General features: G+C 47.7%; 2 protein-coding genes across 3 annotated transcripts in view; both read left to right on the forward strand.

Annotated features, from left to right (window-relative positions):
- far1 (fatty acyl CoA reductase 1) overlaps positions 1-8,708 on the forward strand; it is a 30,622-nt gene extending 21,914 nt beyond the window's left edge. For both annotated transcript variants that reach the window (XM_083667165.1, XM_083667166.1), the window contains exon 12: positions 5,143-8,708. In XM_083667165.1, the coding sequence (XP_083523291.1) occupies positions 5,143-5,305 (163 nt within the window). In that variant the 3' untranslated portion in view covers positions 5,306-8,708. The remainder of the gene's footprint in view (positions 1-5,142) is intronic.
- Positions 8,709-14,185: 5,477 nt separating this feature from the next.
- Positions 14,186-17,500, forward strand: part of LOC310801589 (ovochymase-2) — a gene marked incomplete at both ends in the record, with an annotated part of 6,806 nt that continues 3,491 nt past the window's right edge. The window contains 6 exons of the mRNA XM_083665655.1: positions 14,186-14,225; positions 14,587-14,684; positions 15,175-15,272; positions 15,789-16,021; positions 16,172-16,267; positions 16,680-16,831. Coding sequence (XP_083521781.1) covers positions 14,186-14,225; positions 14,587-14,684; positions 15,175-15,272; positions 15,789-16,021; positions 16,172-16,267; positions 16,680-16,831 — 717 coding nt within the window. The remainder of the gene's footprint in view (positions 14,226-14,586; positions 14,685-15,174; positions 15,273-15,788; positions 16,022-16,171; positions 16,268-16,679; positions 16,832-17,500) is intronic.

Genomic DNA, 17,500 nt, shown 5'->3' on the forward strand with positions numbered 1-17,500 from the left:
TTATGAAACATGTAGAAACTTGAGTGATCTGACACAAACAGAAATACTGCATCATTCACATTTTTCGAAGACCCCTCTTTCTCTTTTGGAAAAATGTAATTCCGTAGCATAAGTAGATTGGTTCTCTAACGGGGCACGCCATATTAAGCCACACACTTTGATGTCACGGTGTTTTCTGTTCATTCATGCGGAGGCATATTTAATTCAGCTGCCTCAGCATGAAATCCTAATGTTTTCTCCTGTGAATATTTCCTCTGTTTGGTTTTCCACAGAACACGCGCACGCCATGAATCATTTAGCACCCTAGACGCTCAGAGTTACCAGAGTACATGAGGGCAAATCTGCCCCGGTAGCAGAAGGATGCCCCTGCTCCTGCCAAATTGTGTCCCGGCAGATTACATGTCCTCCTGGATGCCCCTGCTCCTGCCAAATTGTGTCCCAGCAGATTACATGTCCTCCTGGATGTTTTCACTAATCCGGAGTGCGCTTCCAGAAACACATGTGAATGCCGCAGGAACACATGCATGCAATCTAGGACTGGAATACACACACACACACACACACACACACACACATGCAATCTAGGACTGGAACACACACACGCACGCACACACACACATGCAATCTAGGACTGGAATACACACACACACACACACACACACACACACATGCAATCTAGGACTGGAACACACACGCACACACACACACAGACAGGCAGTGACACACACACACACACACACACACATTTAGACAGTGGCATCTCAATGCGTTCCCTTAGCTGTGACTGTGCTATCTATGGATTGCATGCATGTGTTCTGGGATGTCCATGAACAAGAATATATCCTCAACAGATGACAAGCTATTCTATTTTAAAGAGATCAGAGAGCTTACTAGACCCCTGCTCATAAGTGATAGAGATCCTGTGTGTGTGTGTGCAGGTCATGTCCCTTCTGTGTGTGTTCAGGTTGAGGAACATGTTTGAATGTGCACAGTGTGGCATTGACATCCAAAGTATACCATCTGTTTTTGTATGCCTCCTTCTGTGTGTGTGTTCCAAGTTCTAATCTCACATTGTGGTGGTTGTTGTTGTCCTTAACGGATTGTCCTGTGTGTGTCTCAGGTTATAATGTCCCCAGTGTGTTTGGGTGTCTGTCTGTCTGTGTTACGACCCTTCTGTCTCAAGTAAAATAAGAGCCTAACCCGATACAGCGAGCATGTGCTATGAGCTGAGACTAAAATGCAAGAATATTTATTGTCCAAACAAATGAAGGGAAGAAGGGGACTATGAACGGTGCCAAAGAAAATAACTTATTAAAAGAATGTCCTGTCTGCCTAACCACACAAGATCTACTATAAACACATGGGGGGGCACCCGTTCCTAGCCTAATGTTTATACCAGAGATGCAGGTCCGTGATGCAAGTAAACCCATGGGCAGCTTACCTCTCCTCTTGTCCCTGCGCGTGAAAGCAAAACACTATACCGTGTCTAGTGTTAAACCATAACAAGAAACAGCTACCAATGCACGTGGCTTGGCTCAACAATGGACACCGAACAAAACACGAAAGGCAACGACTCCCAAACAGAGGACAGGGGGGGGGGCTTTAAATAGACGGACGGATGACTGATTGGTCCGGAACAGGTGCGCGAATGATGACGGATGGGAATGACAGGCCAATCGTTGACGGACACCTGTGTGAGAGTAAGAGGAGGAGACGTTGACGGGAACACAAAACACGACAGGACAGGAGAACCCACCCGGATACAGGACAGGAGAACCCACCCGCATACAGGACAGGAGAACCCACCCGCATACAGGACAGGAGAACCCACCCGGATACAGGACAGGAGAACCCACCCGCATACAGGACAGGAGAACCCACCCGGATACAGGACAGGAGAACCCACCCGGATGCAGGACAGGAGAACCCACCCGGATACAGGACAGGAGAACCCACCCGGATGCAGGACAGGAGAACCCACCCGGATACAGGACAGGAGAACCCACCCGGATACAGGACAGGAGAACCCACCCGGATACAGGACAGGAGAACCCACCCGCATACAGGACAGGAGAACCCACCCGGATACAGGACAGGAGAACCCACCCGGATGCAGGACAGGAGAACCCACCCGGATACAGGACAGGAGAACCCACCCGGATGCAGGACAGGAGAACCCACCCGGATACAGGACAGGAGAACCCACCCGGATACAGGACAGGAGAACCCACCCGGATACAGGACAGGAGAACCCACCCGCATACAGTACGAGGGACATAACACCCACACACACACATCAACATTAACAACGAGAAAGAGCATCAGCAAATACATTTTCAGAACCTTTCTTGAGGCGGATCTCCAAATTAAAACCTTAAAAAGCTTTCACATTCGGTGAAGCAACACCAAAGGATTCTGGTCAGTATATACGATCACAGGCGTAACACTGGATCCTACGTAAACTTCAAAGAACTGAAGAGTGAGCAACAGAGCCAGCGGCTCCTGCTCTGTGGTAGAGTAGCGTGACTGACTTGTTGAACTTCTTTGAGAAGTAACAGACCGAATGGTCCAGACCGTCGGAATCCTGACTCAGAACCGCACCGGCACCAACACTACTTGCATCGACTTTGATTGTAAATGGCTTTTGAAAATCCGGCGCACTCAAGACAGGGGTACTGCATAAAAGTGCTTTAATGCAGTCAAACGCTGTTTGGCAGTCAGCAGACCACACAAACAGTACTGAGGGACTGAGGAAGCCAGTTAGTGGGGCTACAACTGAGGAAAAATTGCGGCAAAACCCCCTGGAATAACCAGCCATACCTAGGTGTCGACGCGATTCCCGCCGTGTGGTGGGCACTGGAAATGTTGTTATGGCAACAACCTTGGCTTCAATGGGATGCATTCGTCCTCCGCCCATCTGCTTACCTGAACAGGTAACAGTGCCTTTCCCAAATTGGCACTTGGCTGGGTTCAGTGTCAGGGCAGCGGCTGCCAACCGCTGGAACACTGTTCTTAACGAACTCACACGAGCAGACCAATCAGAAGAGTGTACTACCACATCATCAAGATACGCTGTACAGTTAGGCACATCTGCAAGCACGATATTCATTAGGCGTTGGAATCGCATCCTGAATGCCATTACTGAATATTGTAGGAACCTATCAGGCGTAACAAAGGCAGATATCTCTGATGCATGAGGTAAAAGAAATAACCTTTCAACAGATCTAGCTTGGTGACATAGCGGGCCAAACCAGGTGTACCTACACAATCATCCAAGCATGGCATGGGATATGAATCAGGAATGGTGACTTGGTTCACTTTCCAGTTATCAGTGCAAAAACGAAATGTGGAATCGGGCTTTGGAACCAAGAGGCATGGAGAGCTCCATGAACTTCAACTTAGTTGTGCCAAGTTATGTTCTAACAGATATGAGACTTCTTGCCTCATCACTGATCTTTTCACTGTATTTACTCTGTATGGGTGGTGTTTAATTGGCACCTCACCGCCCACGTCAATGTCGTGGTCCAAAATGGTAGTGCGGGTAGGAACGTCTCCAAACAGACAAGAAAAATCATGAACTCGTGCCAATATGCTGGCTTCCTGCTATTTGTTTAAATGTGGCAACAGGGAAGGAAGGTTCAACAGCATCTCAGAGTGGAGAGGCTTTCTTTAGCGATGCTGCAAGCTTCATGCAGCCGCCCAGGGAATTGGGTCACATAAGCCAACACGTTTTTTTTCGAGGTCAAACTCTCACACATAAGCTGATCTTTTTAAAACTTTCAAAGGCCCTCTTACTGTGTGACCAAATACAGGCTCAGCTGGGCTGAAACCGAGGGATTCCTGGCACTGTTTCTCTCTCCACAAACAGCGCTAGCGGTACAATATACAAATACAGTATTTTCGCAGCACAGACTTAAACGTCTGATGCCAACGTTGGAGCGCCCCCTGGGACTCGAGCACTCAAGATTCTGTGGGTAATGGACAGAGACTTCAATACCTGGTCAGATATGCCCGAAAGGAAGTTAGTACCTTAATCTGTCGGTACTATCTTTGGGAGTCCAAATGTAGCAAAAAACTTGATCAGGGCTTTTACTACAGACTGTGATGTTATCTTCCTAAGAGGAATAGCTTTGGTTACCAGATTTCGTTTTTGGTAAAGGACCAACACAATCTACCAGTACATGCATCAAATGGCTTACCCATAACCGGGATTGGGTGAAGTGGGGCAGGCGGAATAACCTGGTTTGAAAGTCTGAAGCTTTGCACCAGCACTAGCTTTGTACCAGCGACCAAACAGGGTTTCCTTCTCACAGGCAAACTCCATAAAAGTCCTATGAGCCAACTTTTTGTGATTTGTGAAACTTCTGCCTATACGTCTCAGCCACTACCTCATACACGCGAAGAACAGTACTCTTAACCACCTCGTAACGCAAACCATCCTCCAAGGATAAAGCAGACAAAACGTCTTGAGCTTCACCAGTCAATTTGCACTGCAGCAAAAGAGGCCGTACATCTTCAGGCCGCCCCAGAGAGGCTCCGATACGTTCAAATGTGCTAAAGTATGAATCAACCTCAGTTTCCCGAAACGGGGGTGCTAACGCCATGTGCTTACTCACACCAAAACTGGGGTCTAAGGCTGTGTGCTTACTCACACCAAAACTGGGGTCTAAGGCTGTGTGCTTACTCACACCAAAACTGGGGTCTAAGGCTGTGTGCTTACTCACACCAAAACTGGGGTCTAAGGCTGTGTGCTTACTCACACCAAAACTGGGGTCTAAGGCTGTGTGCTTACTCACACCAAAACTGGGGTCTAAGGCTGTGTGCTTACTCACACCAAAACTGTCAGAAACTCTCAGAGTGTCTGAGTGAGCCGGTGTAGAACACTCCACATTGGCAGCTTCTAATTCTACTCTACAGAGATTTACCTCTTTTGTCTGCCTCAGTCTCCATTTTGCGGATCTCCAGCCTGTGACTGTACTCAGCCTGGCAATGTCTCCTCTCAGGACGAGGGATGTAACAGTCTGTCTCAGGTTATAGTGTGTGTGTCTGTCTGTCTGTCTGTCTGTCTGTCTGTCGTTATAATGTGTGTGTGTCTGTCTGTCTGTCTGTTGTTATAATGTCCCCTGTGTGTTTGTGTTCCAGGTTGAGGAACATCCGCTACACCTTCAACACGGTCCTGGTGGTCCTGATCTGGAGGGTGTTCATCGCCAGGTCCCAGATGGCTCGCAACATCTGGTACTTTGTGGTCAGCCTCTGCTTCAAGTTCCTGTCCTACTTCCGAGCCTCCAGCACCATGAGATACTGAGGACCTACGCAGCATGGTCACCCTGACCTGACCCCACCTATACGCCCAGCCCAGCCTCCCCCAGCCCTGCCCGCAGCCCAAACCCAGCCCTCCGGCCCCCCCCCCCTCCCGGCCTAGCACCATGAGATGCTGAGGACCTACGCAGCATGGTCACCCTGACCTGACCCCACCTATACGCCCAGCCCAGCCTCCCCCAGCCCTGCCCGCAGCCCAAACCCAGCCCTCCGGCCCCCCCCCCCTCCCGGCCTAGCACCATGAGATGCTGAGGCGTACAGGGTCGCCCTGACCTGCAACCCCCACCTACGTCCACCCAGCCAACCCAACCCTGAACCCCATCCACCCACCCACTCCTCAACCTCGTACCCCATTAATCTCTACCCGCGACCCTGCCCAACCCCACCCCACCCCAACCAAGCCTGGCCCAGCCTGTCCCTCCTTCCCTCCCTCCCTCCCTCCCTCCCTCCCTCCCTGCCTGCCTGCAGATAGCTATGCATTTGACAATGCTCTGCAAAATCCTGGAAGCTTTGGGCTCACTCAACGGTCAGACGTACTATTCATGTGTATGATGGCTTCTGATGTCCCTTCTACTTGCAGTGTGCTCCTTGGTTGTATACGACGAGATGGAACTGCATTTGATTGTGATGTAGTAGCTAACTAAGCATGAACAGAACCAGACTCCAGGTCCAGCGATGCCCCCCCCCCCCCCGCCCTGCCCCCCCCCCCCCACCCACCTCTCCAGGCGGTGGGGGAGAACCGTTGTTGGCTAGGTTCCAACTGCCACTCCAGCATGCCATTTAGAATGCATGGCCGCTGGCCAATGCGTCGCTTCATTTTAAGTGGAATGCCGGTGTGGAACGTTGGAACAGAACCATTGATGTATAGGATATCATCTCTATAGAGAACTCTAGCTTTTGCTGACAACCCTCTAGGGTGCTCCCCCTAGTGGTCGGTGGCTTCGGTTAATCGTTTACATTTTTCCTGCTTGAATTCGGGGTGACGAAGGCACCCATATTACTGTATGCTAGGCTAGGCTAACAGATGGCTACGGTGACTTGCTCCTAGTTGTATGACCAAGCACAAGGTAGATTGTAAGTAATGTGGTGGTGGCTTTTATTTTTATTTTTTATTTTTTTACAGTGCCTAAAAAAAACAACATAGGATTATTAATCTTACATCAGCTAACATTGCAGTTTTTTTTTTTTTTTTTGCATAAAAGCCATTTCTTTTGTTATCTCTCGCCAAAATACCTCTCTCTTAACTGGCATAGCTCAGAGCAGGCCACTGGTCCGAGGACTTGATTAGGAGGAGGTTTTAGGGATGAACAGCATGTATAGGCTGGTGGAGGCAGAAATCACAGGACGGGTTCATTGTAATGCATGGAACGGAATGAGGAACGGTATCCAGCATGTGTTTTCTGCTTGGCTAACTGTTTGACACCATTCCAAATTCCATTCCATGCATTACAATGAGCCCGTCCTCCGATTTCTGCCTCCACCAGCCTCCCCTGCTGTACAGTAGGATAGTAGGCAGTTTTTTCACACTGGTTTCTTCTGAGAACAGCTCCTAGTAACACGCAGCTACCTGTACGTCTGTCTAAGACCATCAGTAACTTTGTTTCCCCGTGGTGTGGTCGATGTCATGGGCTTTACCAGTGTCACACGTTTGGCCTGTAATAATAACTCTTAATTACTCTTAATTACTCATTGTTCTGTCTGTCACTTACAAACACTTCTCGTTGTCCACCTTGACACCCCAACAACTTTGTTTTCCTCATCCCCCTTTTTTTTCTCGTTGTCTTGCTGTACATATTGTCCGACATGTGGGACTGACCTGACCGTGCACTTTTCCCAAGTTGTACGCTGTACGACTTTCATTGGGCGTGTACAGTACATTTGCCATAGTTACTTCTAACTACTGTTCCATAGAATTTAAGACAGATTGATAAAGGTGAACGTCTTTGAAACTGCGCTCGCAGGAGCCATTTTGAAAATAGGATTAAGTGACACACTTTCTGAGAGGTGTGTGGGTGCGTGCGTGTGTGTGTGTGTGTGAGTGTGAATTGTGCCTGAACTTTTGTCTATAAATGAAATGTGAAAAACGAGCAGTCTGATCTATGTTTTCTAATCCGTTTGTGTACAACTCAATTTTTATTTAGGTAGGACTTCGAGATAACAACAAAAAAAAGAAAATCTGACTTACAAAGTATTTTTATGCAAACAATAAATATTGCGTGGCTATTTATTTACAAAAGAGAAAAGCTTGAGGAAACAAACAAATATAACTGAACCAACTGTCAGCTGCTGTGTACTGTTGTACATGTATGTACTCTACGTGTGTCTTGTATGTACCGCAACAATGCTAAAGCTGATCCTAGCTGTCAAGTCTATCGTCAGTTTTCTGAAGTATTTTCACTTTTCATTTTTCTCTGAATGTAATAGTCCAATAGTTATTACCGCCTGAGTCTTTGCACAGCTAACTAGAAAGCTTCCCATGATTCCAGAATCCCAGTCTAAGATAATACTGTAGTCGCTTGTGTTTTTGAAATATTGATTCTTGATTTAACAAGTTGTCATATCCTTTGTAATGATCATTTCGGAGGACCGCGTTTTGAAAGGGATCCTTGCGTTCACGTTTTGCTTTTGCAATCCATTTTCTTGTTGGGTTTTTGAGGACGTGAGTGTGTACGTGTGTGTGTGCTAGTGGGTTGTTTTCTTTGGTATGTCGCTTCGGGTAGTTTTGCGTACTATGGCTTTATTTGTCCAACAAAAGCAATGGAATGGTGAATTCAGGGTTTCCTTAGTTAAAGCTGGTCTTTCCAGTGATTGAGAAGAAGGGTTGGTTGGTAAACTCCCTCTCCCTACTTCATTCATCCATTCATGTTTGCTAGGGATTCCTATGACTGGGTCACTACAATGGTCTTCTATTCAAAGGGCATTGCACATCTGTAACATTAAAGGGATAGTTCACTCTCAAATCTAATTTCTGTGATTAACCACATACCTTCGGTGAACTATCACTTTTAACATCCACTTATTATACTTCATAAACACCCTGTCTGAGCAGCACTGGGATTTAAGTTTAACCAAACATATTCCTCATCCCTTTGTGTCTGCCTGCAAAAAACAACAACATTGTAACAGTTTAGTATTTAGCTGTCCCTTTCCCTTTTTATAATTGTACGACGTCGTCCCCTATGAAAGAAATCCTGTATCCTATAATGAACGTGTTGTTTCTCAAGACTTCACGGAATGCTCCCAATTTGCTGTCTGCAGTTCACTGAGGGGGATGGAGAGTTCTTGCCACAGTCAATGTAAAAAAAAATATAAAAAATAAAAGAAGAAAAATCAATGGGTGCCTTTTGTTTGTAAACCAAAAAGAAGGAATAAACGATGTTAAATCTTCATTTGTTGTACGCGTGTGTTATTGAAGCCAAGTGAGTTTTGTTTTCTCTGTTTGAAAAATTGTTGTAATTTCTGGTCTTTTTTTTTTTTTTTTTTTTTAAGTATTTTGTCTCTGTGTGAGAATGTGGCTGCCATTCCTAGAATGCGGCAGTGGGTGACTCAACAAATCACTCCTTTCTCCTTGCCACCTTCTCAAAACTCCTCTACCTCCCTGTTGCCATAAGCTGGGGAGAACACAGGACAGGGAGTCTTTATTTAGAAGCTTGGCCTGGTTCCTGTAATGCAGGGAGCCGGTCTGCCCCAACATTTTACTTGTCAGGGTTTGAGTCAAAGTACTTTTGAGATTCTGTTCAGCTGTAATGATGCTTGCATCCAGATTCTGACACTAGTTCACGTTGTAGCCCAATGATGTATGTAAGCAGAAATGCAGAGGGGCAGTGGAGTTGTTTAGATGGTTACAATAACTGACTGAGCGTAACATTTGCCTTTGAGGAATAAGGCTTGTTTGCCTTTCTTAACTCACCAGCTGCCAAGGAGTTCCGGAATACTCACCACCTAGAGGGCCAAGTGTTCTATGTGGTATTTTACCTAGCAACAACACTTTGATTGGCTACAAAAATGAAGCATCATAATGTGTGCATTTTTGGTGAATAAAGTCACCCTTGGCACTCTAGAACGTAGAAGGTTCATTTATGCTTTGTTGATCAGCAGAAATGTCGGTCGAAATTATGTGATTTGTTGCCTTGAAAGTGTCTGTGGGTCAGGAGAAACATTAATCCATGGGCCAGAGTTGTTTAAACGGTCTCATACTGACTTCAGCTAACTACAAAAACAATAGGAGTTATGGGGCCCAAATCACCTCAAAGTAACTTCCAACCCTGTCAGAGAGTTCACTTGAGGTGATTGTGGCTCGTATAAATTTCCCTTAAGAATAAAACTTGTGTAATTAAGTGAATTGCAACAATTGTTGCCAACCTTCCCTAATGAGAAATTCTAATGCTTTGAATGTTCTAATGGAGTTCTAATGCTTCTAACTCTCTCTTCGTAAAATGCTGACACAGATGCAATGTGCAGTAGTGTTGACCCTCTGCCAAAGAACGACAGCAGAAATTGTGACCCCTTTGGGGTGCTTGCATTCAATCACCGTTCACACCCAATTATCACATTACTTCATGCTTTCACTGTCTATTCACCGTCCAAATGGTCTGGATGGTCTGCTTGTCAGCAATATTCAGCCACAGGCAGTTGTTCAAATAGTTATAAAACCATCCCACTGAGAAACCCCAGGCTAGCTGCCAGCTAACGCTATTAGCTAAACTGTTCTATCCAGGGCCATTGTTACGAGTCCCAGAGAGAGAGAGAGACAGAGAGACAGAGAGAGAGGGTAAGAGAAAGGGGTACAACAACCTTGTATATATATATATATATAACCTTTATTCATCCAGGCCAGTCTCTTTGAGATAGAATCTCTTTTCCCAGAGAAACCTTGTGAAACGACTGGCTTGTGTTCTGTGTAACCCCAGTGCTGTACGTTACGCTGTTAGTTCTCCCAATCACAAGATTCATATTAGGCGGATGAAAAGGCCTGCTCTGCTCCGCTCTGCTCTGCTCCGCTCTGCTCTGCTCTGCTCTGCGCCGCCACTCTGCTCTGCTCCGCTCCGCTCTGCTCTGCTCTGCTCTGCTCCGCCGCTCTGCTCTGCTCTGCTCTGCTCTGCTCTGCTCTGCTCTGCTCTGCCGCTCTGCTCTGCTCTGCTCTGCTCTGCGCCGCCGCTCTGCTCTGCTCTGCTCCGCCACTCTGCTCTGCTCTGCTCTGCTCCGCCACTCTGCTCTGCTCTGCTCTGCTCTGCGCCGCCACTCTGCTCTGCTCTGCGCCGCCGCTCTGCTCTGCTCTGCTCTGCTCTGCTCTGCTCCGCCGATCTGCTCTGCTCTGCTCTGCGCCGCCGCTCTGCTCTGCTCTGCTCTGCTCCGCCACTCTGCTCTGCTCTGCCCTGCTCTGCTCTGCTCTGCTCTGCTCCGCCGCTCTGCTCTGCTCTGCTCTGCTCTGCTCTGCTCCGCCACTCTGCTCTGCTCTGCCCTGCTCTGCTCTGCTCCGCCGCTCTGCTCTGCTCTGCTCCGCCGCTCTGCTCTGCTCTGCTCTGCGCCGCCACTCTGCTCTGCTCTGCTCTGCTCCGCCGCTCTGCTCTGCTCCGCCGATCTGCTCTGCTCTGCTCTGCTCTGCGCCGCTGCTCTGCTCCGCCACTCTGCTTTGCTCTGCTCTGCTCTGCTCTGCTCTGGCGTGGAACACCTGGCAGCTGCTGCAGCCTGGCAACCGCAGACCGCCGAGCCGAACGCCGGCCAGAGCGGAGCGCCGAGTCGCTACTGAGCGTGCCCAGTGGGAGGCAAACCCTTCAGCAGGGTAAACAGGATACAGGGGCTTACGGGCTTAAGACAGTGGCCCAGCGGGATGCCCATATACTTTGATAATAGTGATACACATACAGTACACACACACACACACACACACACACACACATAAACATAAACATACAGGTACACACACACACACACGGACACGGACACGGACACACACACACACAAATACACACACACACACACTCACACACATCATAGGAAGCAATGAATAAGCCAGGCTTCCTCTGATATGCCCTCCTTGCCTCACAGATCTTTAAGAAAAAGCCTTATTTCCCCAAGGTTTAAATATGATAAAACAGAGAGGTTTCCTCTTTTCATTATTTCAGGTTGATCTGATAAGCCACTGTGTTTCTCAATGGTGCCCTATGGTAAACACAACGAACCTGCTGTTGTACTGGTATGCCATTATGTGTTACAGCAACTGGGTCAGAGCAGATACAATTGTGTTGTTTTCGGGGAGTTTGTCAGGACATTTTCTCTATGAATTGAGGGACAGATTGTCCCGGTCCTCAAGGCTACTTGTCCTGTAACAGTCAACAGCCAGTGTGCTGATGTGCAGTCGTGTCCTTCCTATCAAACAGACCGTCTGCTCCGGGTAAGTTTATTCTCCAGCGGAGGTTTTTCATGTTGAACTGAGTTCTGTGGCGTTTTAGTCGATGTTTCACTCACACTGGATGTTTCGCTCACAGAAATTCTCCATGTTGTTTTTTATGGACTGCTTTGTTTACTTATTCCCTGACTATGAAATCGATGTTTTGGTCTGTCTCAGTAATGACCACTGAGAACACACAGTATCCGTAATAGCAACTGTAAGATTTCTATCATCTATTCCCTGAGCATCAGAGCTGACTCAGAGTAGTTAAAGTCAAATAAATTGTTACAAAGTACCCACTTCCTGTGGCATTTCTCAGAAAACCTTTCTTTAAAGGTCAAGTTGACCGTCATGAGAGAGAGAAAGAGAGAAAGGGTGGCTTTGTAGATTGCTTTCCTGTACCATCAACTGAATGGTCGCCCTTTAAAGTAATCTCTGTCTGTACAGTATGTCTCTCTCTCTCTCTCTCTCTCTCTGTCTCTCTCTCTGTCTCTCTCTCTCTCTCTCTCTCTCTCTCTCTCTTTAGCTGTAAAATGGGGACTCTATATCATCTGCTTTGATTTCATGTTTCATCTTAAAGAAGGTTTTCTGAGAAATCGCAGGAAGTCGGAACTTTGTAACAATTTATTTGACTTGCACTTCTCTGAGACAGCTAAGATGACAAACCCCAAGGAGAGGCTTGTAGTATCTAGGGTTGAACATTTACAGGCAGGTCTAGTACGCTTCCATTCCTGCCCTTTAGGATTACCAGTTCGATAGCAGTTTTCCAACTTCTAGAGGAAATGATGAAATTGACACCCCTCAAACCTTCACTACATTAAACTATACACCCTCCTCTGTTGTAAAAAGTCACTGAGACACACATTCACTGTGGGATATAAAAAAATATTCATCCAGAGACCAGAGGTTTGCCACTCTTCCATTCAAAGTCAATGGGGGGAAAAGGAGAACAATTGTTGGTGTGTCTTTGAAGAACAGAATAAGGAACAACCATGCCTTTACACTCGTCCCATCGTAAAGCGGATTATGGTCTGTCAATAAGGGAAGCCCATTTAAACCTGGCTGACCTCCAGTGCTCTGATGTGGGCTTCCCTTATTGACAGAGCAGAATCAGCCTCAGCCCTAAATACATGAGAGCCCTAAAATTGGTTACACAGAATCCGTTATAGATATCTCTCTCTCTCTCTCTCTCTCTCTCTCTCTCTCTCTCTGTCTCTCTCTCTCTCCTTCTCTCTCTCTCTCTTTCTCTCTCCTCTCTCTCTCTCTCTCTCCCCCCCTCCCTCTCTCTCTCTCTCTCTCTCTCTCTCTCTGTCTGTCTCTCACTCCTCTCTCTCTCTCTCTCTCCTCTCTCTCTCTGTCTCTCTCTCTCTCCTTCTCTCTCTCTCTCTTTCTCTCTCCTCTCTCTCTGTCTGTCTCTCTCTCTCTCTCTCTGTCTGTCTCTCTCTCTCTCCCCCCCTCCCTCTCTCTCTCTCTCCCCCCCTCCCTCTCTCTCTCTCTCTCTCTCTCCCCCCCCCCTCTCTCTCTCTCTCTCTCTCTCTCTTTCTAACTGGGTAGCATGGCCCATCAATAAGAAGATTAATCAGTCTTTAATCTCAGTCAGTCTTCAGTCATTTCTTTACCCGTCAATCATCTGTTTACACATTTCTCTGTATCTCTATTTCTCTGTATCTCTATTCCTCAAGCCACTCCTGATCCCTCTGACTCCTCCGGTGTCTGCGGTCATTTTAACAGCCTGCAGGTCTCCCAGTATTGTCCAGGGTTTATGGCTGTCCCTGAGCCCTCCTCCTTGGCTCATTTTATGGGTTACGTTTCACAGACAACAGGATGTGTCTCTGGTGTCTCTGTAGTGTAGAGGCAGTCTGTGACGTAGGGGACTGACCAAGGGGAGGCTGGTGGCGGTGGTAGAAATCGGAGGACGGGCTCATTGTAATGCATGGAACGGAACAGGGAATGGTATCAAACACACGTGTGTTTGATCCCCATTCCGTTTGATCCCCATTCCTCATCCTTGTTCCGTTCCATGCATTACAATGAGCTCGTCCTCCGATTTCTACCTCCACCAGCCTCCCCTGAGTCATACTGACAGTCAGACCACAATGCGGGTTCTGAGTGGTTTATAAAAGCAAACACAAATGCATGGTCCATTTAGCTGGCTGTGTTGTTCTTGCACTGTATGGGCTGGGGGCTCATTGACATGGAGACAGTAGCTGTTGTTTTCAAGCACCGAGGGGACTCACCCTCCCCATGTTCTCGTAGTATAACAGTCTAATGCAGAAGACTATTTAGCATGCTCCCCCATTACCCCAGCCTAGCTCTGGTCCTTTCAAATGCCTGTGTAGTTAATGATGTGACCCTCCCCACACACATAAACCCTAACCCCCCCCCCCCCCCCCACACACACACACACACACCACCCCCGCCCCCACCTTATAAACCTCTCTGTCCCAGCCAGCAGGCCCTCAGACAGGAGCCAGGATGGTACGCTGGGGGCTGAAGACCACGGCGGCTCTGCTCTGTCTGTGCTGCTGTTTACAAACCGGAGTTGTAGCTAATATTGGTATGTTCTGATAGCTCAGGATACAGAGGCCCAAAGCCAGAGCAGGGGAGGCTGGTGGAGGTGGAAATCGGAGGACGGGCTTGTTGTAATGCATGGAATGGAATGAGGAATGGTATCAAACACGTGTGAGGAATGACAGTCCTCATTCCATTCCATGCACTACAATGAGCCCGTCCTCTGATTTCTGCCACCACAAGCCTCCCCTGGCCCAGAGATACACAAGTTGGTCATGTATTTAGAATTAAAGATAATTATTTTATAATAGATTTGCATGATTGCTGTTAAGCGTGACCTTTTCTCTTGTTTGTTTTTCCTACAGGTTCAAAGTGTGGTCTTCCTCAGGCCAGAAACATCCTGGACCGCTGGTTGAGAATCATTGGAGGGAGGGAGGCTACATATGGATCCCACCCATGGTTGGCAAGTGGCTTCCCCTTTAAGAGCTATGATATACCACTGATGTACACAGCAGAGGAGGCTGGTGGAGGTAGAACTCACGTGTTTGTTGCCATTCCTCATTCCATTGCATGCATTACAACGAGCCCGTCCTCCGATCTCTACCTCCACCAGCCTCCCCTGGTTTTGACCGGCTCCAGTCATGTTCATTACTCAGCTATGTCATGTTCATTACTCAGCTATGTCATGTTCATTACTCAGCTATGTCATGCTTCCACTCTGGGCAGTGAGTGTTACGAATGCCGCTGAATGAAATGTATTACATCTCAGTGGAGGCTGGTGGCGGTAGAAATCAGAGGACGGGCTCATTCATTTGTAATCCATGGTACGAGGAATATGAGGAATGGTATTACACACACACATGGTATCTACCTCCACCAGCCTCCACTGCTGCTACTGTAGTTGATGTAAGTGTGTGTGTGTGTGTGTGTGTGTGTGGTGATGTCATTGGCAGGTTTCTCTGAGGACCAGGGGATCTCACTTCTGCGGAGGAGCCGTCCTGACTGACCGCTGGGTTCTGACCGCCGCTCACTGCTTCTCCAGCACCTCAAAGTACGTCACGTCCACTGGAGGCAATGAGCTCGTCCTCCGATTTCTACCTCCACCAGCCTCCCCCGGTAACATCCCATCTCCTCTCATACTCTCCCTCCTTTATGAACCATTATATATTAAATAATACCTTCAGGAAGCAGGTATTAATGTGGGGTTCATTATTGGGTTCCCTCATACTATACCATCTCTGTCATGGGACTGAATGTGATAAAAATGTAGTTGTGTTTGAATGGTCTGGTCATAATAACATACGAGACTCAGGGGAGGCTGGTGGAGGCAGACATCGGAGAACGGGCTCATTGTCATGCATGGAAGGGAATGAGAAATGGTATCAAACACACATCATTACCGATGTCATTCCATGCATTACAATCGGCCCGACTTCCAATTCCTGCCTCCAGCAGTCTGGCACAAGTCTCTGTCAATATGTGATATTCATCAGCAGGAACAAACCTCTCACACCTGATGTCTTCATCAGCAGGAACAAACCTCTCACACCTGATGTCTTCATCACAGGGACTTCCTGGGGAACCTGAACGCTGTGGTCGGGGAGTACGACCGGAAGGTTCCGGATGAAGAGGAGCAGAACTTCACCGTAAAGACCATCAAGATCCACGAGAAGTACCAACACGCCTCTCCAATGACCTTTGACATCGCTCTGCTGGAGATCGACGGACGTATCCGATTGGGCAGGTTTCCTCTGTCCGTTAGTGATGATGTCAGACTGTGGCTGAATGGAATGAGGGATGGTATCATGTTCACCCTCCGATGGTGTGTTGTGTTTGATACCATTCTTAATTCCATTCCGTGCGTTACAACGAGCCCGTCCTCCGATTTCTACCTCCACCAGCCTCCCCTGATGGAGGTCCTTTATAGTGTGTCTTTTCCGTCTCTCGTAGGCGCCCATGTTCAGCCCATCTGCCTGCCTCTGCCCAGTGAGAACTTCCCACCAAGGACCAGCTGCATTGTTAGTGGATGGGGCCGGATGAAGGAACGTAAGACAGACTTTAACCTATAAGCTCGAGTTGACCTTTGACCTTCATACCTACGTTTTCACACTGTACCCTCTCCATTTGGAGGTATCAGATAGATTTGATGGAGAAGGAGACCAGGGGAGGCTAGCGGAGGTAGAAATCGGAGGACGGGACACGTGTGTTTGATACCATTCCTTATTCCATTCCATGCATGAGAATGGGCCGTCCTCCGATTTCTACCTCCACCAGCCTCCCCTGGCCTTTAGCATGATAGTGAGTCTTATGGGTGTGTTGATGATGGAGATCACCATACTTCATCCCTTTAATATAGCAGCTGATTACCTGGATGATTTGATAATGGAGACCGTTATATTATGACAGTGGAACCCCTGGACATGTTGATGATGGAGACCCTTCTCCTCCACACCTGTAGGGGGCGGTCTCCCCTCGGTGCTGAGGGAGGTGCAGCTGGACCTGGTGGAGCCTGCTAAGTGCAGGTTCGTCCTCCAGACCGTGAGGCCGTCCCAGCAGGCCCCGACAGTGGTGTGTGCCGGCCCAGAGAGAGGAGGGAGAGACGCCTGCCAGGTAGATGATTGATTGATTGATTGATTGATTTTTATTTATTGAAGTGTCATTGCACATTCTGACGGTGGCCTGCCCATATGGGCTCATAAGATGCTAGCTACATTTAAAGCAAACATGCATTTTAAAGCAAACATGCATTTTAAAGCAAACATGCATTTTAAAGCAAACAGTCTGTGTTACAGGTCTACCTCTGTGCTCTGCACTTTAACGTTTTAACAATCAGATCACTGCGGTATTGATAACCAATGATACTGATAACCTATTGATCGCACTTTGAACCTTTGAATTTGTGAAAAGACCGACACTGTGGACACATAAAGATATTGGCCTGGCAGAAGCAGCACCGTGGAGGAGATGGAGCTCTGCAGCAGGCCTCTGCAGCTCATCTGTCTGTTTCTGAGTTATCAGACCATTATCACCATTTATTAAAAGCATGACTCAGCTCTGGTCAGCAGGCAGCAGTCCTTTTACACTCCTAGTAGTTCTACTGTTCACTGTAGATCACTCCTCTCTCATTCTCCTCACCAGACCCTGTGTGTGTGTGTGTGTGTGTGTGTGTGTGTGTGTGTGTGTTTGTACTGTATGTGTGTGTGTGTGTGTGTGTGTGTGTGTGTGTGTGTGTGTGTGTGTGTGTGTGTGTGTGTGTTTGTACTGTATGTGTGTGTGTGT

The sequence above is a fragment of the Argentina silus genome (assembly GCF_951799395.1).
Source record: "Argentina silus genome assembly, chromosome: 3".
NCBI classification, from domain to species: domain Eukaryota; kingdom Metazoa; phylum Chordata; class Actinopteri; order Argentiniformes; family Argentinidae; genus Argentina; species Argentina silus.